A 21,275-nucleotide genomic window follows, 5' to 3' on the forward strand; every position below is an offset into this window, starting at 1 on the left:
AAATAACAATATAAAATTGCAACATAGATTGAAATGAACAATGTAGATTGGATTAGATTGTTTACATCTGCTTAGAGTTGTCTCCCTTGATGATTATGTGAAGCAAAAATTAATATATGTATATACACATGAAGCATTTTAAGCTTAAGGAAACTGATATGTACATTTCACCACAGATGTATGTTTTTACATGTTCCTAGAAACATTCTAGCTCTCAAATGTAATATTTCATAAAAATATATTGAACTACTTTTAAAAACATTTGAAGAAAATTTACCCTTAATCCAATAATTCTAGTCCCTAATACTCAACTTTACAGAAAAAAAATATGAGAGGGACACCCTACAAAAAAATACATAAAAAAGTCCAAAGAATACAAAACTGGTAGGATATGAAAATAAAATACATATAAAAATAAAATTTACTAAAGTCATAATACTATCACAGAAAAAAACATATCACAGACCACATACAACAAACATACAACAAAAACTGGTGTTAAGATGGTCGATAAAAAGAAAATAGTATAAGGATTCAACTGAAAATATCAAATATAAGTTTTGAGAATGAAGGAATTGCCACATACTCATTAAAATGTGTCCAAATCTTAAACAACAATCCTTTAGCTTTTAAGAAAGCAATCAAACTTCCATATACAGAAAGTGTTGGCACAATTGAGCACTGAGTAATATACATGTACCATACATGTACTTTATTTCAAAGGCAAAAGACTGCTTACAATTTATACACACAAGCTTTATTATCAATAGTCCAATAAAAACTAACAGTTTTTTCAAAGTTTCATTACTCTGGAACAAAAATGAAAAACGATAGGAAGTTCCCGTACATTAAGGCAGACTTTATTAAATTATCAAATTCCATCAAAATCTTTCTGATTTCACAAACTACACTTAGAAGAACAGACGTACAGACAGCTGTACACTTTCAAATATCCATCACATGAAAGGACATATAAAAACAACAACACAAAGTATAAGGGCACATGATGCTGCCTAAATGATGTAAATGCTAGAGGATTCAAGGTCATCATAAGGTAGAAACTTATTGCCAATATGTAGATATATTATACCTACAAAACTCATATAAAAAGGTTTGATCACAATTGAATTTAAGTATTCTTAAAACTAATAAATGTACTGCATTTTATTTTCAAAAAAGATTTTTAAAGTGTTATATATCTTAAACTTTTTCAATAATATTTGTTTCTGCACTTTCTGAAAAAAAAAACAAAAAAACAAAAAAAAAAACAAAAATGGTACAAGGGAGATAATTCAGGAAACTTTAATAAATCTAAGCAATCTATTTCACAATTATGGCAGCAAAAAAATAGCTAAAGCTATATGTAATTCTCGTTTTAAAATACTATTGATCAGAACCATCTCTTTCCATTTTTCAAGAAACATTTATTTCCTGAACTGCTGATTGGAGTATCAATGTTCTAAGAATAATTTCAATTGTTTTTTCTCTGATGTCAAAGTCAAAAAGTTTATTCAATTTTCAATTGCATTCAAGATAAGTTGAGGTACCATCTAATATCACTGAAAGTCAAAATACATAAAATTTGTTTTGAAAAAAATTTAAGTTATATACACAAGAATGTTGAAAATAAATCATTTTACAAATCAGAAATGCTTCAAAAATTTACATCAGAAAGAGAAAAAATGAAAACAATGATAGAGTCAAGTTCAAATTCTAAAGTGTTAAATGGAAATGTGAATTGTTTATAACATTTGACATCAGCATTAAAAACCGCCCCTAGTTGGAAATGACAAAAGATATCCTTAGTTACAAAAAAACCTGATGAATTCTCTAAAAAGATGTAAGAGACATATTAAAAGACCTTAAAAGTCAATGTGATATGCTGACTTGCAGTTGTAGAAATAAAGAATGTAGAATGTGTTAGGATGGAAACTGACATTACTTTTATTGACTGGAAGCATGCTCTTTAATAAAGGTAGATAACAGATATATCTAAAAGATAACTATTTAAAGCATGAGACTAATACAAAATACATCAATTGTAGATTTTCATTCCTTTTGTCATATTAATCCTTGAAATTAATAAACATTTTTTTTTAATTTTTGTCCTAAATTTCTTTTCTTAAAATCATGTTTGATTTTAACAATCTTTAATATTATTCATTTTGTTATTATGACTATTTATTTACAATAAGAAAAATATTTTTGTGCCAATAAGCACTACAATAAATCTACTTAATATTTAAGAAGTTCTAATCATATCTGGACAATATCACAGGTTTGAAAATATATCATTAAAGTTTGTGCCATGATCTACTGGTACATAAGTCTTTTGGGAAACCAGTAGTACTGGTACTATCCACTTTTACCCACTGCATCCAGTTTTTCTGTATGTGATGGGTTTGCTACATTGTCTCCTGTTGTTTTTGCAGTTTCTGGTTTAATCATTTCTTCTAATGATTCATCTGAAACAAACATGCAATGTTAAAGGTCATCCAAGTTCATGCATTGGAGGAAGGTCACAAATGTACATGCATTTTAAGTAAGGTAAAATTTTAGCAACATATAAAAGAGTTTTGAAGCAAATACATTTCTAGAAACACTTTAAAACTTATTTATAAAATGAAAAACTTAACTGAGTTATTCTTAAATATAAATCATGAGATGAAATAAATAAAAAGATAGAAAGGCATTACTCAATGATTAAAAAATGTAAAATAAACATTCTGAAAATTTTTGTTCCAATATGGCCTCCCATTTTAAATGTTGCTTAAATAATACCTCTTTAATTCAAACCCCTGGGTTGATAGAGATGAAAGTTGTATTGGTCATATTAGTAACAAAGATTTCCAGAAATAGTACAGACATTTCAAGCCACTATACCTTTTGTCCTATTTTCTTGCAATCAAGTGATGTTGAGCAAAACTGTGCTGTGCATGATTTCAAAAATTACGTAGATCTCTACTTGGCTTTTAGATATTATTTACTTGTGGTAAGTGCTCCACACCATTCATTTTATACTAAGTATTCGAGTTGTTTCAGGCTTAGATGTATATCACATAACATGACCATAAAAGTTTTCATGTCTTAATGCAAGTAGTCAAAATTAAGCATTTGAAGAAAACATTGCACAAAGTCATGACCATGCACAGAAAAGGTCCCATAGAAAAAATAATAGCTTCCATATGATAATGATACTAACTTTTTGAACTTCAGCAAAGAACTGCCATAAAACTTCAGTATTTATTTTACACTAGGGAAGCACAATTCCTATTTACAATAATCCTGACAAAGTGAAATTTTGGTAAAGAAAACTTGTTAACTTAGTGACACTTTTCCATTCATAGCAATTTAGCTTTAATGTAGAATTTGATAAACTTAGAAAGTTTCCTTTAATTACAAGAAATCAAATTTTCCTGTTGAGTTTTCCTGTAGCAACAATTTTGAAGTTCTAATTCAGAACATTTTTGGTTACAAACTTTTTATAGTTTGTATCCAAAAAGGCTTTTTAGTGAACCAAATATTGGCTTAATACCAAATTATTCCTGGTAAATAAAAAGATATCTGTACCAGCATCGATCTGATTAACTTTCTATTGGACTGAGTGTTTGATTAAGTGTATTTTACACTTATATAAATATTTCCAAGCTATAACTAACTTGTTGATATGTTTATTTACAATGCCAGCTTGACATTTCAATACTCATTGTAAAACTCAAATAAGCCTTAATGACACTGCAAAATTCTTTGGACCTCATTCAATCTTAATACTTGTAGAACCATAGAATCTCATGTCCTGTTCATTTTCCAACATTTTAGAAAATGAGGAGCAATGTGAGATTTTTTTTTAATGGGAATCAAATATCATTGTAGGTCATGTGACAGATCATCACATATCTTAAAGGATATAAGTTTACTTACCAGCGCCTGGAGGTTTTGGCTGAAATTAAATAAGGAAAACTTATTCAGTAATTATTTGAACATCTTTATGTCTGTATTCAGATAGTTTGTCCCAAAATTTCAACACAGTCATTTTATGGAAGTTCCTAATTTATTCCAATTTTGCTTCTACTCTACAGATTGATCAATCTTAAAAAAAAACTTATGCAGAGTAGAACTACAAAAATTCCCTGACCAAATATGCTCCAGACTTTTTAGCAAGTGATTTAAGCATAGAAAACAACCTATGATAGATCAATGTCCTTTAAAAAACACCTTCAAACATAGATTTTTTTTAATAGCAGTCCTATGAAATAAAAATATCCTTGAAAACAAATTATCATATATATGTGACATAATTCAAATAATTAAAAAGAAAAATCACTTACATTCATAATTCAAGACGTTCTACCCTTCAGAATAGCAAAAAGGTGGATCAACAAGTTATACTGAATGGGTACAATTAGGGTTAAGTCTTGTGGGGTAAAAAATAGAAGTGGAAAATACATATTTAAAAAAAATCCAAATATCAGCTATGATCTGTCTTGAAATAGATAATTAATATGTGTTTATATGTTTCCCTAATAATTACATGGTTTAACAATATTGTTTGACACCTCTATTGATCCTCAAACCACCAGAAGTATCATTATTACAAGTCATTGATAATAATATAATGAAGGATTACTATGCATCTGATATAAACTTGATAATTATGCTTCACTGCTAATTGGCAGTAATACAAAACATTTACATATGTATATATGCACCTTGATCTTTATCTGCACATTTTGCAGTAGATGTAGACTGCATTCATATCAATTATTTACAACCTGTGTGAATTTAATCAACAACATATATAGTATATCTCATATCCTCTATCCATGGATACTTTTTATTGAATCAGGGTTTTTTAAATAAAAAAAATCAAATAAAGGGGAATAACAAAAACTGGAACCATTATTTATGTTTATACATGGTCAGAGTATATTTGTGAAAATAAACTTCTGCTGTTTCAGTATCTAATAAACTTATAACAAACCAAAAATCAAACAAAAGTAAAATCTATGTGATAGATGTTATAGAAAAATTTATATTCACTATCAAAAAGTCTTGTTCTACTAAAAAAACAGGTCAAGTCCTATCAAACATGCAGCATAAACTCACCTCTCTTCCAAAAAATGCAAAATCTAAAATCTGAGAGATGTTGTAGAAAATTTCATCTAAATCTCTATCCCCATCAAGCTGTAAAAATAAATATACTCATTTTTAGTAACATGTGGATTAGTCATGTCAAGGGCAATAACTCTATAAAATCATAAATATTTTTTATTTTATTTAAAAAATCAATTGAATTGATGATCTGTTAAAAACATGTGTAATAAATACCTAACATTAAATACTTTGGTACTTTTTCATTCAGAACTTAAAAAAATAAATATATGAAAGTCAGAGACAGACACTGCAAACATAAAACCTCTCCCTGTTAAAAAAGGGAAGATTCAAGCCATTAACTTACAGGGTATATCTAATATGTCTTTTCTGTATTTGAAAAATGTTTGTAATTATATTAAAATAGAAGATAATACTAAAAACAAACTTTAAATAATTACTCAGTATAAAACTGCAAATAAAATTTTCAACTTACTACAACTAGTTTGCCCTGATCGTCTAAGTATTTATAAACGGGTAATGTGTTATTTTTAAAGAATGTCAGTCGACTCTGGATGGCATTCAAATTGTCATCAATTCTGCCACTCTTCTTTCCTCTATCCAACAATCTCTTCTGCATGTAATACTCCTCACAGTCCAACAATATGGCAAAATTTAAGCCTCCAATCTGAAAACATAACTGACAATGAATTTTTGTTTCAAGTACAGCACTATTATGTAAGCATTTCAGCAGTTGAGCAAGACTTTCTCCTATTAGTAGAAATGGTTTTACAAGTAATAATAGGGAATTACTCATAAGCAAAATTATGAGTTAATGTACAGTAAAATAAAGGAGTTTAATGATGCAATCAGGGTACCTGCTCTGAAGATGGGTCTTCTTATTGTGGGCCTGGCAGAAATTGTTCATGTTTACAATGGTTATATAAGACTTTCTAAGTAAAATATAAATTCAGAGCTAGCTTAAAGCTATTAGAGCTGTAAAATTCTGGACGAATGTGAAACTTCAAGAGAACAAATAAAATGAACTATTTATGTATATATTTATGTCATAAGTTATTCACATTCATATTACGCGTCAGCCTGTAAGAATCAGTCAGTGGGTGAAACATGGTATGAAAAAACCCACCATTTTGAAAGTTTAATTTGACTATTTGCACCATGATAATGAAGGAAAGAAGACAAGATTTTCCATAGATTTTTTGCACTGAAAAATGAACATTTTAAAGGCAGATACCTCTGTCAAAAACCTCATTTTTCTAAGATTTTATTGAAAAGTTTCTGAGCAAAGCCAGTGATGCACAGATCATATGATGGTCTTTTCAAATAGACAGGGTATCCTTGAGTGAAATAACATTGTCAGATCCATGGAGTTTTGACATGAATGTATTTGATTTTTCCCATTTGCAAAAACTTACACTTAAGAGGTAGTAATACAAAGGAGGGGGTAATACATGCAAAAATGAATTAGAATCTAAATAAGGGCAATTTAAAAAACACAAAAGAACTAAAACAAACAGGGCTGAATACCAGAGTAAGTACTCAGTTTCTGCTTCTTCCTACATGTTGAAGGTACTTTGAAGTATTTTTTTTAAATTATTAAGGGCACTTGATGTACTTACACATTTATTAAATTCCTCCATTTGTGACTTATCCCTTGGGTATCCTTCTACAACAAAGGCAGCTGCATCTTTATGTTTTTTAATGTGTTCAACTAATAATTCTGCAGTAACTTCCTAAAAAATATCATCAACAATTGTAATAGAGCTTCCAGATAAGAAAACATAACAATTGGGACTTTTCATACAATAATCTGGGGAAAATACTTTAAAAAATTCAAGTGTGCATGAATTATGTTCATAGATCATTCACTTGAGAGTATATAAATATATATTTAAAGCAGATTTTTCAAATTAAGATTATTTTTTTTACTTCATGCTTGTATAAATATATGCATTACAGCATGAAATTTTATAGCATTTCAAAATGGTTTCAGCTTCAAGAGTATTCCATTTTGCATATTTCTATGTTCATTAAGAATTCAACTCTTTTAAGTAAATGTAAATATATTTTTGTATTACATTTGTATGTCTCATTAAAAACTGATCTAAACTTTCCACATGTTAAAATATGGATGGATGTGTAGAAATTGTACCGTAAGAAGCTTTCAGTTGAAAACTTAAAAAATCAATATGTCTTGTTCATCTTCACATATGTTTTATGTAATTGTGAGATGTAATGCATACCATGGCATTTGATGGCCAAGTAAACAATTACACTGTCATCTTAACAATTGACCTTGAAAATTTATCTATTCAAGCTTTTCATAGAAAATAACCATTAACTCAGTTTAACCATTATCCATTGAATGTTATTTATTATAGTGTGCAGAATAATGCATGAATGGCAGCTTTAAAGTACTCCCATTTACAATTTGTTGATGCTATGAAATTCAGTTTACCAATATTATTAATGAAATCAAATAACATCTAACAAACCTGAGGTGCCATTTCTCCTTTCTGTACCAGCTGACCGATCATACCCCACTTCTCATCAGCTGACCCCTCATCTGCAATCTGTGATCTTAGGATGTCACCCATGGATAAATGAACAACTTCCTTATATCTCTCCAAAATCTGTTTACATTGCGTACCTTTACCACTGCCTGGTCCACCTATAAACAAACATTTCTTAGTGCATGTATTCAACCTAACAAAAAAGACCTTTCTATCGTAGCCGAGGTTTGTCAATGAGCATGTGCGAAATATAATTATATACCTGTCACCGCAAAAAAGTTGAAAGTACAAAAGTTCCATAACTCCTGTAAAATTTGTATATCAAAATGGCGGCACAATATAATCAACTACAAACGGCAACAAACAATTCTACAAATTTGAACAAAATCTGTTGAGCAATCTACAAATGTGAATGGATGGACTTGTGCATGGGCGTATGGTATTTCTATGTCCCCTTCAATGTAATGGTGGGGACAAAAAATCAGAATATTCCAGTACCTAAAAAAACCTTAGTGATTGAAGTTGTTGTATACTTGGTAAGTAAAATAGATCATTTCGAATCAGGACAGACTGGCATTGCAAGAATAAGCACTAATAGAAATCATAAAATAAATAAAAAAAAAAAAATGAGAAAAAATAATTTAACAAATTCTAATGATTTTAGTTGCAGAAGAAATAGTCCTAACAATAAAAAATGAGTGATTTCCTTTAACATAGTAACAAATCCAGAAAAAATATTTTTTGTTCAGTACTTACCAGCTATCAGTATAATAGGAACAGTAGGCAATCCTTCCTTTCTGCCTGTGTCAGGAACGTCAATAGTCGGTGGTTTCTCAACTAACGGAATTATTGTTTCTTTCTTGGATTCTTTCCTTTCTGTTTTGGGTGATGACTTACGCTCTTTCTTGGAAGAAACAGGTCTTTTTTGTGGTGGAGGGGCTGTCATTGCTTTAGCATCTTTCAGAACTGAAAAAAAGAGGACACCATTGGTTTAATAAAACTATCATAGAGCTTCCTCTGTCTGATTTATCACATGTTGACTCCATTGCCATTTCAGTACAAACTATTTTCAAAAATGTTATCATTGATAATTAAAAGCCCCTAACTAATCATTCATTTGTAGTCATATGCACAGTGGGGCTTGATTTTAAACCACACCTAGTTTTTAATTCAGTAATTTAAATATTGATCAATATTACTATCTAATTACTTACATAAAAATTTTAAATACATTATTGACTATTGAATTCTGAATAGTATCAAAATGCTAACATGAAGTCAACAAATAGTATCTTGATCTCTTCATTTTATAAACAAGAAATTGTTGATATACCAATAGTCATTCAGATGGAAAAACAAAATAGGATTTGCACAATGGCATCTTGTGATAAAGAATTTGTAAAAGTTTCATTAAATTCTATTCATCAGTTTTAGAAAAGTTACAGATTAGAATTGTGGATGTACAAACAGAAGGACAGCATGACCACTAAATATTTCCCATTTTGCAGGGGTTCAATATTAAACAATTTTAGAACATTCCATTAAGTGCAAAACAAACCAAATTTACTCACCAAAATTGTTCTTTTGAAGGAATTTGAAAATGTTTGACATTTCAAAAGCTATTTCTTGAACATCTCTATCTCCATTGAGCTAAAACAAAAATAATTGACTTCACAATAGGAAAAAGTTATCTTTGTGATGACAGTTTTGTATAATAAACAGATTAACTGCAGTTTTGATGTTGAAAGAGGAAATATTACAGTTAGTTAGATGCCATTTTCAGTCCAGGCATTCAAAACTAGTGTTTATTGGCAACATCATAGTTGATTTATTACAATATTGTCATTTGAAAGTGCCAACATTTTTTTTCAGTTTTATGGCAGTAGCCTGAGAGAATTATCAAGCAGTATGAACAATGGAAAACAATAGAAATGCTGGGGAATAGAATTACCATACTCTCAAATCATCTGCTTCATTGTACATATACACATTGATTTCTGTTTACTGACTTAAATTTTTTTGATCATTTATGGTTTAAAACCTTTTAATCATTAATATCTAGTAAAATACCAATACTCAACATGCATTAATATTGAATGAAATTTACTTTCATCAGCAAAAGTGGTGTCATATTTATAATTACATCACTTAATTCTTTTTTAAAGATTTTTATTCAAATACAAAAACTTTGAAATTTGTGTGCTCCTATGATCAAGTGAAAAATGGAATGAAAAATCATGGATAAATATAACATTGTAAATGATGTCTGTTAACAGGTTCTACCAAAATAGATCTTACAAGAATAACAGATAATTACAGAGAAGATCAACTATTTTTATCTCAATCACATGAAATACTTCATATCTCAAGTATCTCATACAAACTGTTTAAATCCTTTATGTAGCAAGAAGTTCCCAAATTAATTCAAATTTTTGAATTATCAAATACTGAAAATTTTGAAAAAAATACATGCATTTTACTATTAGGATTTTTCCATTTAAGCTGTAAATGCACATGTGACTTCAATTTTGATTTTTTTTTAATTTTGAGAAAACTTCCATATCAGTGATATTAAAAATTCCATAATGGGAGTTTAGATTTGTGCATTTTATGACAATTAATAATATGTATGCAAAAAGGAAAACATCACAACAACTTGTGGATTTACTGTAAACTAGGCGGCCTCTAACTATATTCCAGGTAGATATTTGTATAATGGTTGTGGAACTCACCACAAAAAGTCGGCCCATATCATCATAGTACTTAATGACAGGCAGTGTGTTGTCCTTAAAGAAAGTTATCCTCTTAGAGATGGCTCCCAAATTATCATCAATTCTGTCCGTTTTCTGTCCTCTGCGTAACAGTCTCTGGGTGCAGTAGTACTCTTCACAGTCCAAGTATAAGATGGCATTAACTCTGCCAATCTACAAAACAAGTTACTCCATATTTAATATAATATTTCTGCTTTAGTGACTTCCCCATTAAGGTTGAGACTGTACTAGTAAAAATTGACTTAATCGGGCATGCAGGGGTAACATGTTCTGCTAGATATACCCTACTCCTACAGGAAGTTGACATCAGAAATCAACCAATATTGCTTACAACGTATTTCCCCATCTATATAAAACAAAAAAATCCATTCAGTTGGAGCCCAGATAATTGCAACTAAATGCAAATGGATGAATAGCGTGATTCAAATATATACCACCCACTTGTGAAGTGGAATTATAATTGTGTAAAACTGAACGGACTTTAAATTATTGGCTTCGTCAAAAATTCATCTAAGCCTTTGGTAAATCTGGTTTTTTGCCTGGATGAAAGTATAATTTTTTATTTTACCAAACAGTGGGAGGGAGTTTCAAATATCATACATAATTTGTCTCAAATTAAATCAAAAGTTAATATAGCTATATTTTATATATAATGACACAACTTAGCAATTAAACTGAAAACAGTTTATACTAATTTTTAAGATAATAGCATACCACTTTCATGTACTCCTCTGCCTGAGCCAAATCTCTTGGATATCCTTCTAAAATGAAACCCTTTGCACTTTGGTGCTGTTTGAAAGAATTCAAGAGTAACTCTCCAGTAACTTCCTGAAAGTAAGATTAAAAACAAAAATGGTAAAATCTTTAATAATAATAAGTTTCGAATCAAGTGCCGGTATTTCAAACCTTTGCAAAGAGACAACTTTCTTTAAAAAGAACAACCAACATTTCATCCTTACTTCTGCATATTAAAGAAGTACATGTATACTTCATTTAAACAATTATTTACTGGTAATTAAAAAATATGAATGCTAGGCATTTGTTTCAAAGTTTCTATAGTTAATGATGCTAGACGGACACATTGAACCTAATTTTCAGTGCTACTTCACCGAGGCAATAGTCCATAAAAATTTATGCATGTCATCCCATACAGTCAAATAATTCTGACAACTAGTGATTGTATACCAAGGTATATCTTAAGGTCTAGTTTTTGTAAAACTCAGTCATGGATAAAAGAATTGTTCTCTCTGCACTTAAGGCCAGCAACCTACCACAACAATGCCACAGTGTCCAGCTTATCAAAGAAAATAAATAACTAATAATATATCTTACCTCAGGGGCCATTTCTCCTTTAGATACCAGATCACCTATCATACTCCACTTGTCTTCTGCCTGACCTTTCTGTGCAATCTCTGAACGTAAAATGTCTCCCATTGATAAATGTACCCATCCTGTAGCCAATTTTAACAGCCTCTGTACCTGTGTCAGCTTTCCAGACCCTGGTCCACCTGTTCAACAATAAAAATACATATACAATTTCACATATGAAAATTTAAAATCAATGTTGTAAGTCTTTATAGACCTTTTTTTTAAAGACTATCATAAATACTTTAAAGCTTTATTTTATTTGGAATTTATTATGATCTCCTCTCTTAGAAATTTCTTTACTTAAAACAAACAGCATCTAATTCTATATGTAACACACTTTTTCCTCACAAGAAAAGATATGAACACCATATCATACTTTGTGAAGAAAATCTACAACTGCATACATTAAAGTGTTCAAACCTAATCATTCAAAATGCTTAACCTAAAATAGACAGAATCAAACAGTAAAACAATGACCAACCCATGATAAATATGATAGGAACATCTGGGATTCCCTGACCGGGCGTTGTCGGTTTAGCAGTTGATTGAACTTTGTCATTTGTCTTATTTGATTCCTTCTGGTCCCCAATAGCTGGCAGTGGTGTTCCACGCTTATCCTCTAATGGAACTGGAGAGTCTGAAAATATTCAATTTGTAGTATTTAAACCTTTGAATTTAGATTCATTTCCCTTATATGAAACTTGCACTGAAAGCTATCTATCTGACAGTGAAAAATAGACATCTCAAATTGCCTCTTTTGCATATTCAAATTTTAAGTGTATTTGCAAGGTTCATTAGGAAAAAGTTTTAGAAATAATTACAAGGTTTTCACATGTCATCCTTGTAATTTGAAAACCTTTATGTAAGGAATAGTCATAATTATCATGGAGTATTATTTGGGGTAAATTTCCATTGTTGAATCACTGCTTTTTATGACTTGAATTAATCAATGCAACTAATATAAGTAAATAATGGTTGGGGTGCAAGCATACCAGAACCCCAATCACCTAACTGTAAACATGTCATACTGTATAACTAAGTTGAAATGCTGGAAATGTTGAAAGGTGAAATGTGGACATTTGGTAAAATTACCATGCTGAAGCCAAACACCAAAAAAGTGGAAATATTTATCCATTACAAACTCTACTATGTGAACCAGACAAGGAAGATGCAGTATAGCCCAGTCTTTAAAGTGGTAGTATGAATAACACATAACAGAAAATAAAAAATAAATTGTCTTGTTCATTCACTAGTTTCTAGAACTTCTAAAGCCTCAAATGTCAATAGCAAAAATCTTTAAAACTGCTAGTGTAGAATTAAGTCAGTGAAAAAATACTACAATAGAAATCAAAGAAAAACTTTAGCTTTGAAAGCTAATAATTACATTAGGGAAAAAATCCTGAGCAGTTGCAATGAAGCTATGACAAAATAAATAATGAATTTCATAGTTTCTATCCTGTGTTATAGGAAAACTTTATCTTTCATTTTGCTGAAATATTCACTTAATTTTGAATAAAAAAGCAATTAAAAATATCATTTCTTTAAAAAATATAAAGCACCAGTAAACAACATTCCATTTACATGAATGTCCTAATTTGCAGTAAACAGAATTACTTCCCATGTGCAAGAGTTGTCCTTCATTAAAGCAGCAAAAATGTGTCTTGTATTGAACAAATATTGAAAAGAATTACTTATTATTTTCTTTTTTTTATAATTGAAAAATAATTAAACACTAATGTAATTAAAGATTAGAAGTAGCATATGAAAAAGAAGAAAAATATATTTGCAGAAAACTGGAATTTTGCAAGTCATTAGGTCCTTAAACGAAATCTGCTATAAAGATTAGATAACTCAGCAAATGGGAAATACACTGGTTAACAACTAGAGAATAATTGCATGAAGACTTATTCAGTTAATGAAAGGTGTTGTGCAAAACAAAGTATATATATACATGTGCTCAATAAGATATTAAAAAAGAAAGAGAAAGGAATATGCCAAATAAGCAGCCAATTTGTGGAGTCTTAAGTTTTCTTCCAATAATCCATCAACTGACAAACAATGAATTGGAAGAAAGGAGTCAGTAGGACTCAGTACCCAATTATTAAATAAAGGGGTATGTACAATATTTTAAGGAAAGTTTTTTTCTCAGCATTCAAAATACCTATTTCCGTTTTATAGATACATATAAGACATTTTGTTTTGACGTTTCTGAAATAGTTGGTAAAAAGTATCTAAAGAAATTGTCATACTCATTAAGCTTTCCCAACTAAACTCGGAATTAAAAATAAAGAAAAGGACAAAAAAAAAATGACAAAGAAACACACATGAATTAATGTGTATTTCAAATGTTAATTTTCAATCTACTTAGAACAAAAATGTATAATACAATTAAAAGTAAAAAAAAGCACCACAATATTTCATTTTTAAAATGATAAGATTTGATTACTGATCTAATCTGTTGTTTTAATCTAATTGAAAGGAATGTATAATACATTCATTGCAAGCATTTTGGATTAGCTTTAGGTTGATGGATCTTAGTCTGTTGTAAAACATGTTAAAAAAACATGGCAAATCATCAATAATCACACTTGTAATCAATGTATAAAAGTGAAATTTCCATCACCAAGAATGACCAAGTATGTTGCTTGAAGAGATATATTTGGCCAGAAAAAGCAGTAATTGAAGCTACATGTAAAAGCCTAAAAGATGTACATGTATGAAATACTGAAAATATTATATGAAAAGTGCAGAGTTTTTACCCCTTGGTCGATCGATTGGAGTCATTGATTTTTTCCTGTCAACTGGAGTCATTGATCTTTGCCTATCATTAGGGGTGGCAGATTTTTGCCTATCAATTGGTGATCCATATCTGTCCACAGGAGTGGCAGATTTTTGCCTATTAACAGGTGTAATAGACCTTTGCCTTTCCACTGGAGTGATAGATCTCTCTTTATCTGGAACCAACATTTATTTGCATGTTTAAAAAGCAAATTTACTATTTTTGAGAATTACACTCATGAGACTTTATCAAGATATGGCCATAAACCTACAGAGCAGGATGCAATATCTTTTCCTATTTTTCCTAGGTAGAGTGATTCAATAAAGTTAAAAATGAACATGACCTAGCTTTTTCAATCCTATCATTATAGTATAGTCTTTGAAATACTTTCAGAAATATCTACTCTACTCTGTTTAAAATATAGTATGGGTCCTTTCATATACATGTACCTGTATGTATATTTTTTATGGTTTGTTATGTGCTCTAGCAAATTAAAGAAGCACAATATACAATTTGTAGCACATACATAAACCTATAACCTTTTTCTAAGCCTTCCAAATTTCTAACATTAAATAGTTAAATTGCACCATTGAAATGTATTTGGGGTAGAAAAAGTTATTTCAAGTTAAATTTAGGATTTGTGCATGTCTGGTAAATCTTTTAATACATGTAGTAATGTGGATGGTTTGCACATGTATAGGTGTTTAAATGATTTGAAAATCTAAATCAGTTAATGTATTGTATGAAAATTAAATCAAAAACATGTCAACAGGAATTACATTTAGTCAAACTGTCAATAAATGAAGATGTTATCATCAGAGTTGTAATGCTCTGTTATAATGGGGAGAACTCCATACCATGTACCTAAATTAGATCTGCCCGATCTTTCAACCCAAAAGTAATCTCGGCCTAGTAAAGAAAATTATGAAAATAAAACTAAAAAAGATAAAACAGATACATTATTACACTGTTTTAGTAAAGTTGAAATAAGCAAAAACATTAGTGCCTTTATTGGTCTCCAAACGAATAACAGTTCTGAACTTGTTTTCCCCAAATCTTAACAGTCATGCATATTTGATCAATACTTAAACTTTATTTCACAGTAATGACATACCTTTGAAACATAAATAAATCAGTTAAAATCATTAGTATTTAATTGTTTATTAACTAATTATTTCATCTTAACACAGCTTTGCCCAGAAGTTCAATAAATTACCTATTTTTACTGGAGTTTTTGCCCTTGATTTTGGTCGCTTGCCATTATCTGGGGTTATTGGAGGCAATGGTGTTTTTGTTCTCTTGACTTCTACAAATGAATTCCATACTAAGTTTTCTTGACCTTTGTCCTTGACCTTGTTTAGACATTCTATCAGGTAACTTATATGATCTGTTGGTCTATGGTACATAAGACCAGTCATCAAACTCTACAAAATATAAGACAACTTTTAATTGCTTAGATGGTAAATAAATAACAAAAATACAAAAATCTAAATTAAATTAGGTGATCTCTATAATATAAAGCACATTTAATGCCAAATCAATCAACTGTACTCGCATGAGTATTTATTTTTATGCAACAGAAAAAGAATTTATATGGAGAAAGGAAACAAATGTATCTGCGTATAACCGAAATACAAAAGAGCAAATATTTTCAGAGATAAGCAAAATGTTTTCAACAAATGAAACACATCTTTAAGTAAGCTCTGAAAGTTCATGACAACACTTGTGACAAAATTCACAGCAACAGTGTAATGATGCTTCTTCAAAATAAATCAAAAAGTAAAATAATGACACAAAGACACAATAATGACCAACATCTTCTGACTATGGGCAGGTGCATGTCTGCAGTAGGGTTACTACACTTCCAGTGGACTGGATTTGGAGAAACAACATCAAAAAAATAAAATCACAATTGCCTGGACCAGAATGTGAATTGGAATAGTTGTAGCAACTTGTTGAAATTTGTCTTGTGAGATCCAATACTTATGGTTCTACTAGACATTTTGTGTTATATATATATATATATATATAATAATAATTTATGTAACATTCATTCAGCTGACCAAGGTCTGGATTCCCCCAGTGGACCAAGGCTTGGATCTGGCACTGTATATTTTCACACATCACACTAACAACAGGTTTTTGATAAGATTTGTTTACAGCTTGAATATATTTCTTGACTTACGAAATAGTGCAGATAGTTTTCTGCATGTAATTTATTATCATTGCTGTTCCTTTACACAGGGAGTTCAGTTAAGTGTAGAGCAGTATATCTGTATAAGCAGGAGGCTATTTCAAGTATTTGTTCTCATTTGTTTACATTAATAAACAACAAGTAGCTCAAACGTATACAACGATTATTTTTTTTTTACAGAATATTGAAAAGCAAAACCTAATATGCAAAACATCATAGAGATTACCAAATTTAAACAAGATAAACAAAATATGATATTTGATAAAAGCAAGGACTGTCTCACCTCAAACAAGCGAGGGATTTCTCGCTTTGAAAGATAAGTTTTTGCATCATCCGTACTCATTTTTCCGCTACGGACGCGGATGTATGATTGCTTTTTAGGTGGTATCTTGACGGTTATGTTGCACTTTTCGAGAAATTGAGAGATACCGCAGTTTGAATGTTCCAAATCCTCCAAAGCAGACTGTATCCAAGGACAACAAATATATTGCGGACGAACATCCGGTTTCAATTTCAATATAGTCCGTTGAAGTTTTCAACTGATTACCTATAAATAACAAAATTTATTATATAAACGTAACGTTAGTTTACTATCAAAAGAACGTTAAGAAAATTTAAACTGTATAAAAAAGTAAATGGCTCATAGTATATTGTTTTTGGGTCTTTTTCCCTGGTGTATAAAAATAGTACAGGTTACACTAATGACCAAAAAATATCAAAAATACCAATATAGTTCACATAGTGGTCATGTATTTTAATATATATATATATATATATATAAATCATACAGTTAAATACGATAAAAACCATTATATTTAAGTTTTCATATAAACATATAAATTGGCACCAATAACTTAATGTAGAAATATATTCTTCTAAATAAGTTTCTTAAAAGACGCTAATTCACGTATTACAATTTCTGACGTTTTCATGTAAAATATTCCATAGACTGTTACCAGACACTGTTAGCGAACGTTTATAATAATCAGCACGAGATCTTGGAGTAAATAACAAATTTTTAACACGCTGTCTAGTTCTTCTATTGGGGTATTGACATTGAAAAATATGTCAGTTTAGCGATTTTTAGGCGGGGTAGGGGTATATTTTTCGCATTTTACCGCAAAACCCTAAGTGTTACCGCAACTTTCTTGGTACAATTGTAAACCTGAGACATTGGGCTACATGATGATATATACATATGTCAGTTACTACGTTCTGTAGAAAAAAAGAAGTTCGCAGAATCAAAAAAAGTTTAAAATAGATTTTTGCCTCAATGAGGTATAAAAAGTAGCCAAAAAAAAAAAAAAAAAAAAAAATACAAAAATGCTTCAGTTTATTTTTTTGGCGACAAAAAGATTCGTAAATGGGAGGTATAAGGGTACATGCAAATCATATTTTGGTTGATGAGTGGAGGGGGTGCACGGAAGGTTATCTCAGCCCACGTACTAATGCTTTTTTTTTTTTGACAAATTGAACTTTGTTATGTCAAGAATGAATATTTTCTACAAAATTGAATTTTGTCATTACGATTTTGAAGTGATCATAAAACAAGTATGTATAACATAATTTTGTACGACAAACTGATTTTGTTATGATAGAATTCAATTTTGTGTACACAAAATTAATTTTGATTACAAAAAGATCAAGTCCCATTCGGCGCTCCGTACTGTGTTGGTGCTCTACATTATCATGAATTTGTCTGTGTACATATGTACATCTATACACTTAAATCACATCATTTGGAAGAGTGTTCAAGGGAACAAAGGTTATAGCGGTAATCAAAAGAATGTGATCCAGGGACAAAGACCAGACATGGAAAATAGACATACACAACAAAGAACATAAAGTAACTAAAATCATACACACAAAGTAACAAAAGCAAATGAGCAACTCGGACTCCACTAAGAAATGGGAGCATGGACCAGGTGCACCGGTAGGGTAAGCGTCCTCTGCTTTTCTAGAAACACCCGCCGAGTTGTTCATAAAAAGTCAAGTCCGGGGTAGACAAACGAGGAAAGGAAAACTATTACCCGTTGAATAAATCAGTTTTCATGGTGCAGATGGATGCACCATAACGATCCACGAGTTCATGATGACGACCATAAAACTTCTGTAGTGATGTCTTCAATCTTGTAGCAACATAACCCTGTTCCAGAAGCATATTTGTTAGAGTTCTAGCACGATACAAAAAATCTGAGTAGTTTCGGCAAGCTCTGGCATAACGTATGACTTGTGATATGAACACCCCATACGCATGTGCTGAAGAGATGTTGCCACAGATGAAAGGAAAGTTGACAATTCTGAATGAAAAGTCATCACGTTTGTCGTACAGTTTGGTCAATAGTTTTCCTTTACCATCGATTTCTAAGTGTAGGTCAAGATATGAGGCCGACTTCACAGTGTCTGTAGTATCCTTTATCTCAAGTTCTTTGGGGGTAGATGCGATGATGTAATTATCTAAGTCTAAAGGATTGTACAACGATACCGATAAAGATGTTAATACACTATAATAAAATATTGTTATATTAGATATAATGAGCAAAATTTTCAGTCAACAAACGACCTTCAGTTTACTAAAATAAACTGAGTGTGTATGGAAGTAAATTGTCTGTGAACACAACTCACTATCTAATCAGGTGAATACCTGTGACGTATAAAATTTTATCGACAGGTAACAAAGATCTTGAACATTGTGTTATAGACGCACGTTGTGTGTTGATCCTGAATACTGAACTATAAAACTAAAATTATTTACAAACACTGTTATATGTTTGTTGGGGTTTAACGTCCGAGCAGCAATATTTCAGCTATATTCAGACAATGAACATGAAATGGATGACAAAATGAACATGAAATGAAAAAAAAAGGATGGGTCACAAGGATAATAGGGTCGACAAATTTTGATTGCCACTGGAATAAGGGGGATTGGTAAGGTCGGGCAATTTACCCTGCTGTGGCGGAGCGCAAAGGTTCCTACTCCTATCGAATACCCTAGCAGGGTTCTTTAACGTGCGAGGAACGTGGCATCTTTCCCAACACGGTGCATCACTATGGTTTGCGGTCAGGTTTTCCGTATTATAGCGTGACAACCCCAGCATGTAACACGCCAGGGGTACCCCATTCCACCACCTGGGGCACACATCCCAGCTGCTCTGTGAGCAGAGCGCCTAGCCCCCGGCTAGGTTTCTGAGCACTATTTAGTCGCCTTATACGACAAGCTTAGCGCTGCTGCAGGCCTATTCTTTTAACACCCGGACCTGCACGGGGAACAAACACTGTTATAAGAAACTATACAAAATATAGGAAGAACTTAATGTTTTTTTGTTAATTCCGTGTGGGTGTAAAAAACACGGAGTTCTTTTATCCAAAATTCCTCCCGCTTCACTCTCTGTAGATCGCTCCAGATCATGTTTTGTTCCACGAGGAAGATTTTCATTTTGTTGAAATCATCGAGGCAGTGGTTAGGTAATCTGAAGTGTTGACTCGCTGGGAGTAAAGGCTTTTTTGTTAGGTTGCTCCTGTGTCCGTTCAAGCGCTTGTAAAAAGGCTGTTTAGATTCACCAACATATTGAAGGCCACAGATGGGACACTGGAGCAAATATATTACATTAGCACCCTTGCAGTGCACGTTGCAGAATATTTTGTAGCGTTCCCCCGTGACTGTGCTGGTGAATGAAACGAGAGGTGCATTTGGTTGCACCATTTACACCTTTTGTCACCACAGGAGCGACTCTCGCCTGGAGTCAAGTTGGGCTTAGATATTTCAGCCCTCACAAGCAGACTATGCAAACTGTCTGGCTGTCTGAAAGCAATCATTGGTGGTTCGGGAAAGACTTTGGATAATGATGAGTTTTTTCGACAGAGGCCCAGTGCTCACGATTGATATTGTGGCTGTTACATTAATGAGGCAGAGCGTCAACTTAAAGACGACCGTTTTTATATCAAATTAACGACAGACCTCACTCAATCCTTTGCGGACGAAATAAAAACTTAAAAACCAACTGATACTTTTAAAATCAAAAACTTTTATTTAACGGCTCTCGTAAAACTACTTTTCATTTTAAAAGATTTAACTACTTAAAAATGTAATGTCACTCTTGGACTTATTATACACTATTTAGTAGAAAAAAAAATTAACTCGGAAGATCCCCGGTGTTTCTCCTCCGATTCTTTGATTTTATGATTCCTTCAGCATTGATGTCCTCTTTATATGGAGCATGAACGTCACCTGTTCATTTTTATTCGTTTTACATTTTTTCTTTAGATTAGGTCGATTTTCTTCTCTTTTATTATGAATATATTCGCTTCATTTATATTGGGGCCATTTACATTTTGCTAATGTCATGTGATATAAAGTGCTTGGCTTTTGGTGCATGACTGATTCTACTCTGTCTCATTGACAACTATGCCACATTTCCTATTTTTAAATCAATACAACAAATTCTAGTTGCAAATAATATTTATATTATTATTCGTGATACACGCCTTACTGCTGTACGTCATACTGCGAGAAGGAAAAGCAATTGGTATTTAGCTAT

General features: G+C 31.2%; 1 protein-coding gene across 3 annotated transcripts in view; it reads right to left on the reverse strand.

Moving 5' to 3' along the window:
- Positions 1-17,226, reverse strand: part of LOC148611072 (uncharacterized) — a 39,036-nt gene extending 21,810 nt beyond the window's left edge. Inside the window, exons 1-14 of one of the 3 annotated variants that reach the window (XM_088591177.1) lie at positions 17,021-17,226; positions 15,760-15,967; positions 14,524-14,718; positions 12,246-12,401; positions 11,729-11,904; positions 11,111-11,224; positions 10,358-10,549; positions 9,197-9,275; positions 8,382-8,591; positions 7,608-7,783; positions 6,732-6,845; positions 5,588-5,779; positions 5,107-5,184; positions 3,922-3,940 (exon numbers count right to left, since the gene is read on the reverse strand). In XM_088591177.1, coding sequence (XP_088447303.1) covers positions 3,922-3,940; positions 5,107-5,184; positions 5,588-5,779; positions 6,732-6,845; positions 7,608-7,783; positions 8,382-8,591; positions 9,197-9,275; positions 10,358-10,549; positions 11,111-11,224; positions 11,729-11,904; positions 12,246-12,401; positions 14,524-14,718; positions 15,760-15,967; positions 17,021-17,080 — 1,969 coding nt within the window. In that variant the 5' untranslated portion in view covers positions 17,081-17,226. Of the gene's footprint in view, positions 1-3,921; positions 3,941-5,106; positions 5,185-5,587; positions 5,780-6,731; positions 6,846-7,607; positions 7,784-8,381; positions 8,592-9,196; positions 9,276-10,357; positions 10,550-11,110; positions 11,225-11,728; positions 11,905-12,245; positions 12,402-14,523; positions 14,719-15,407; positions 15,453-15,759; positions 15,968-17,020 lie in introns of all 3 variants that reach the window. The other 2 variants (XM_088591178.1, XM_088591179.1) reach the window with 2 other exon arrangements.
- Positions 17,227-21,275: the final 4,049 nt, after the last annotated feature.

Source organism: Perna viridis, chromosome 7 (assembly GCF_037379345.1).
Source record: "Perna viridis isolate PV_CMFRI_1.1 ecotype Kerala chromosome 7, ASM3737934v1, whole genome shotgun sequence".
Lineage (NCBI taxonomy): Eukaryota > Metazoa > Mollusca > Bivalvia > Mytilida > Mytilidae > Perna > Perna viridis.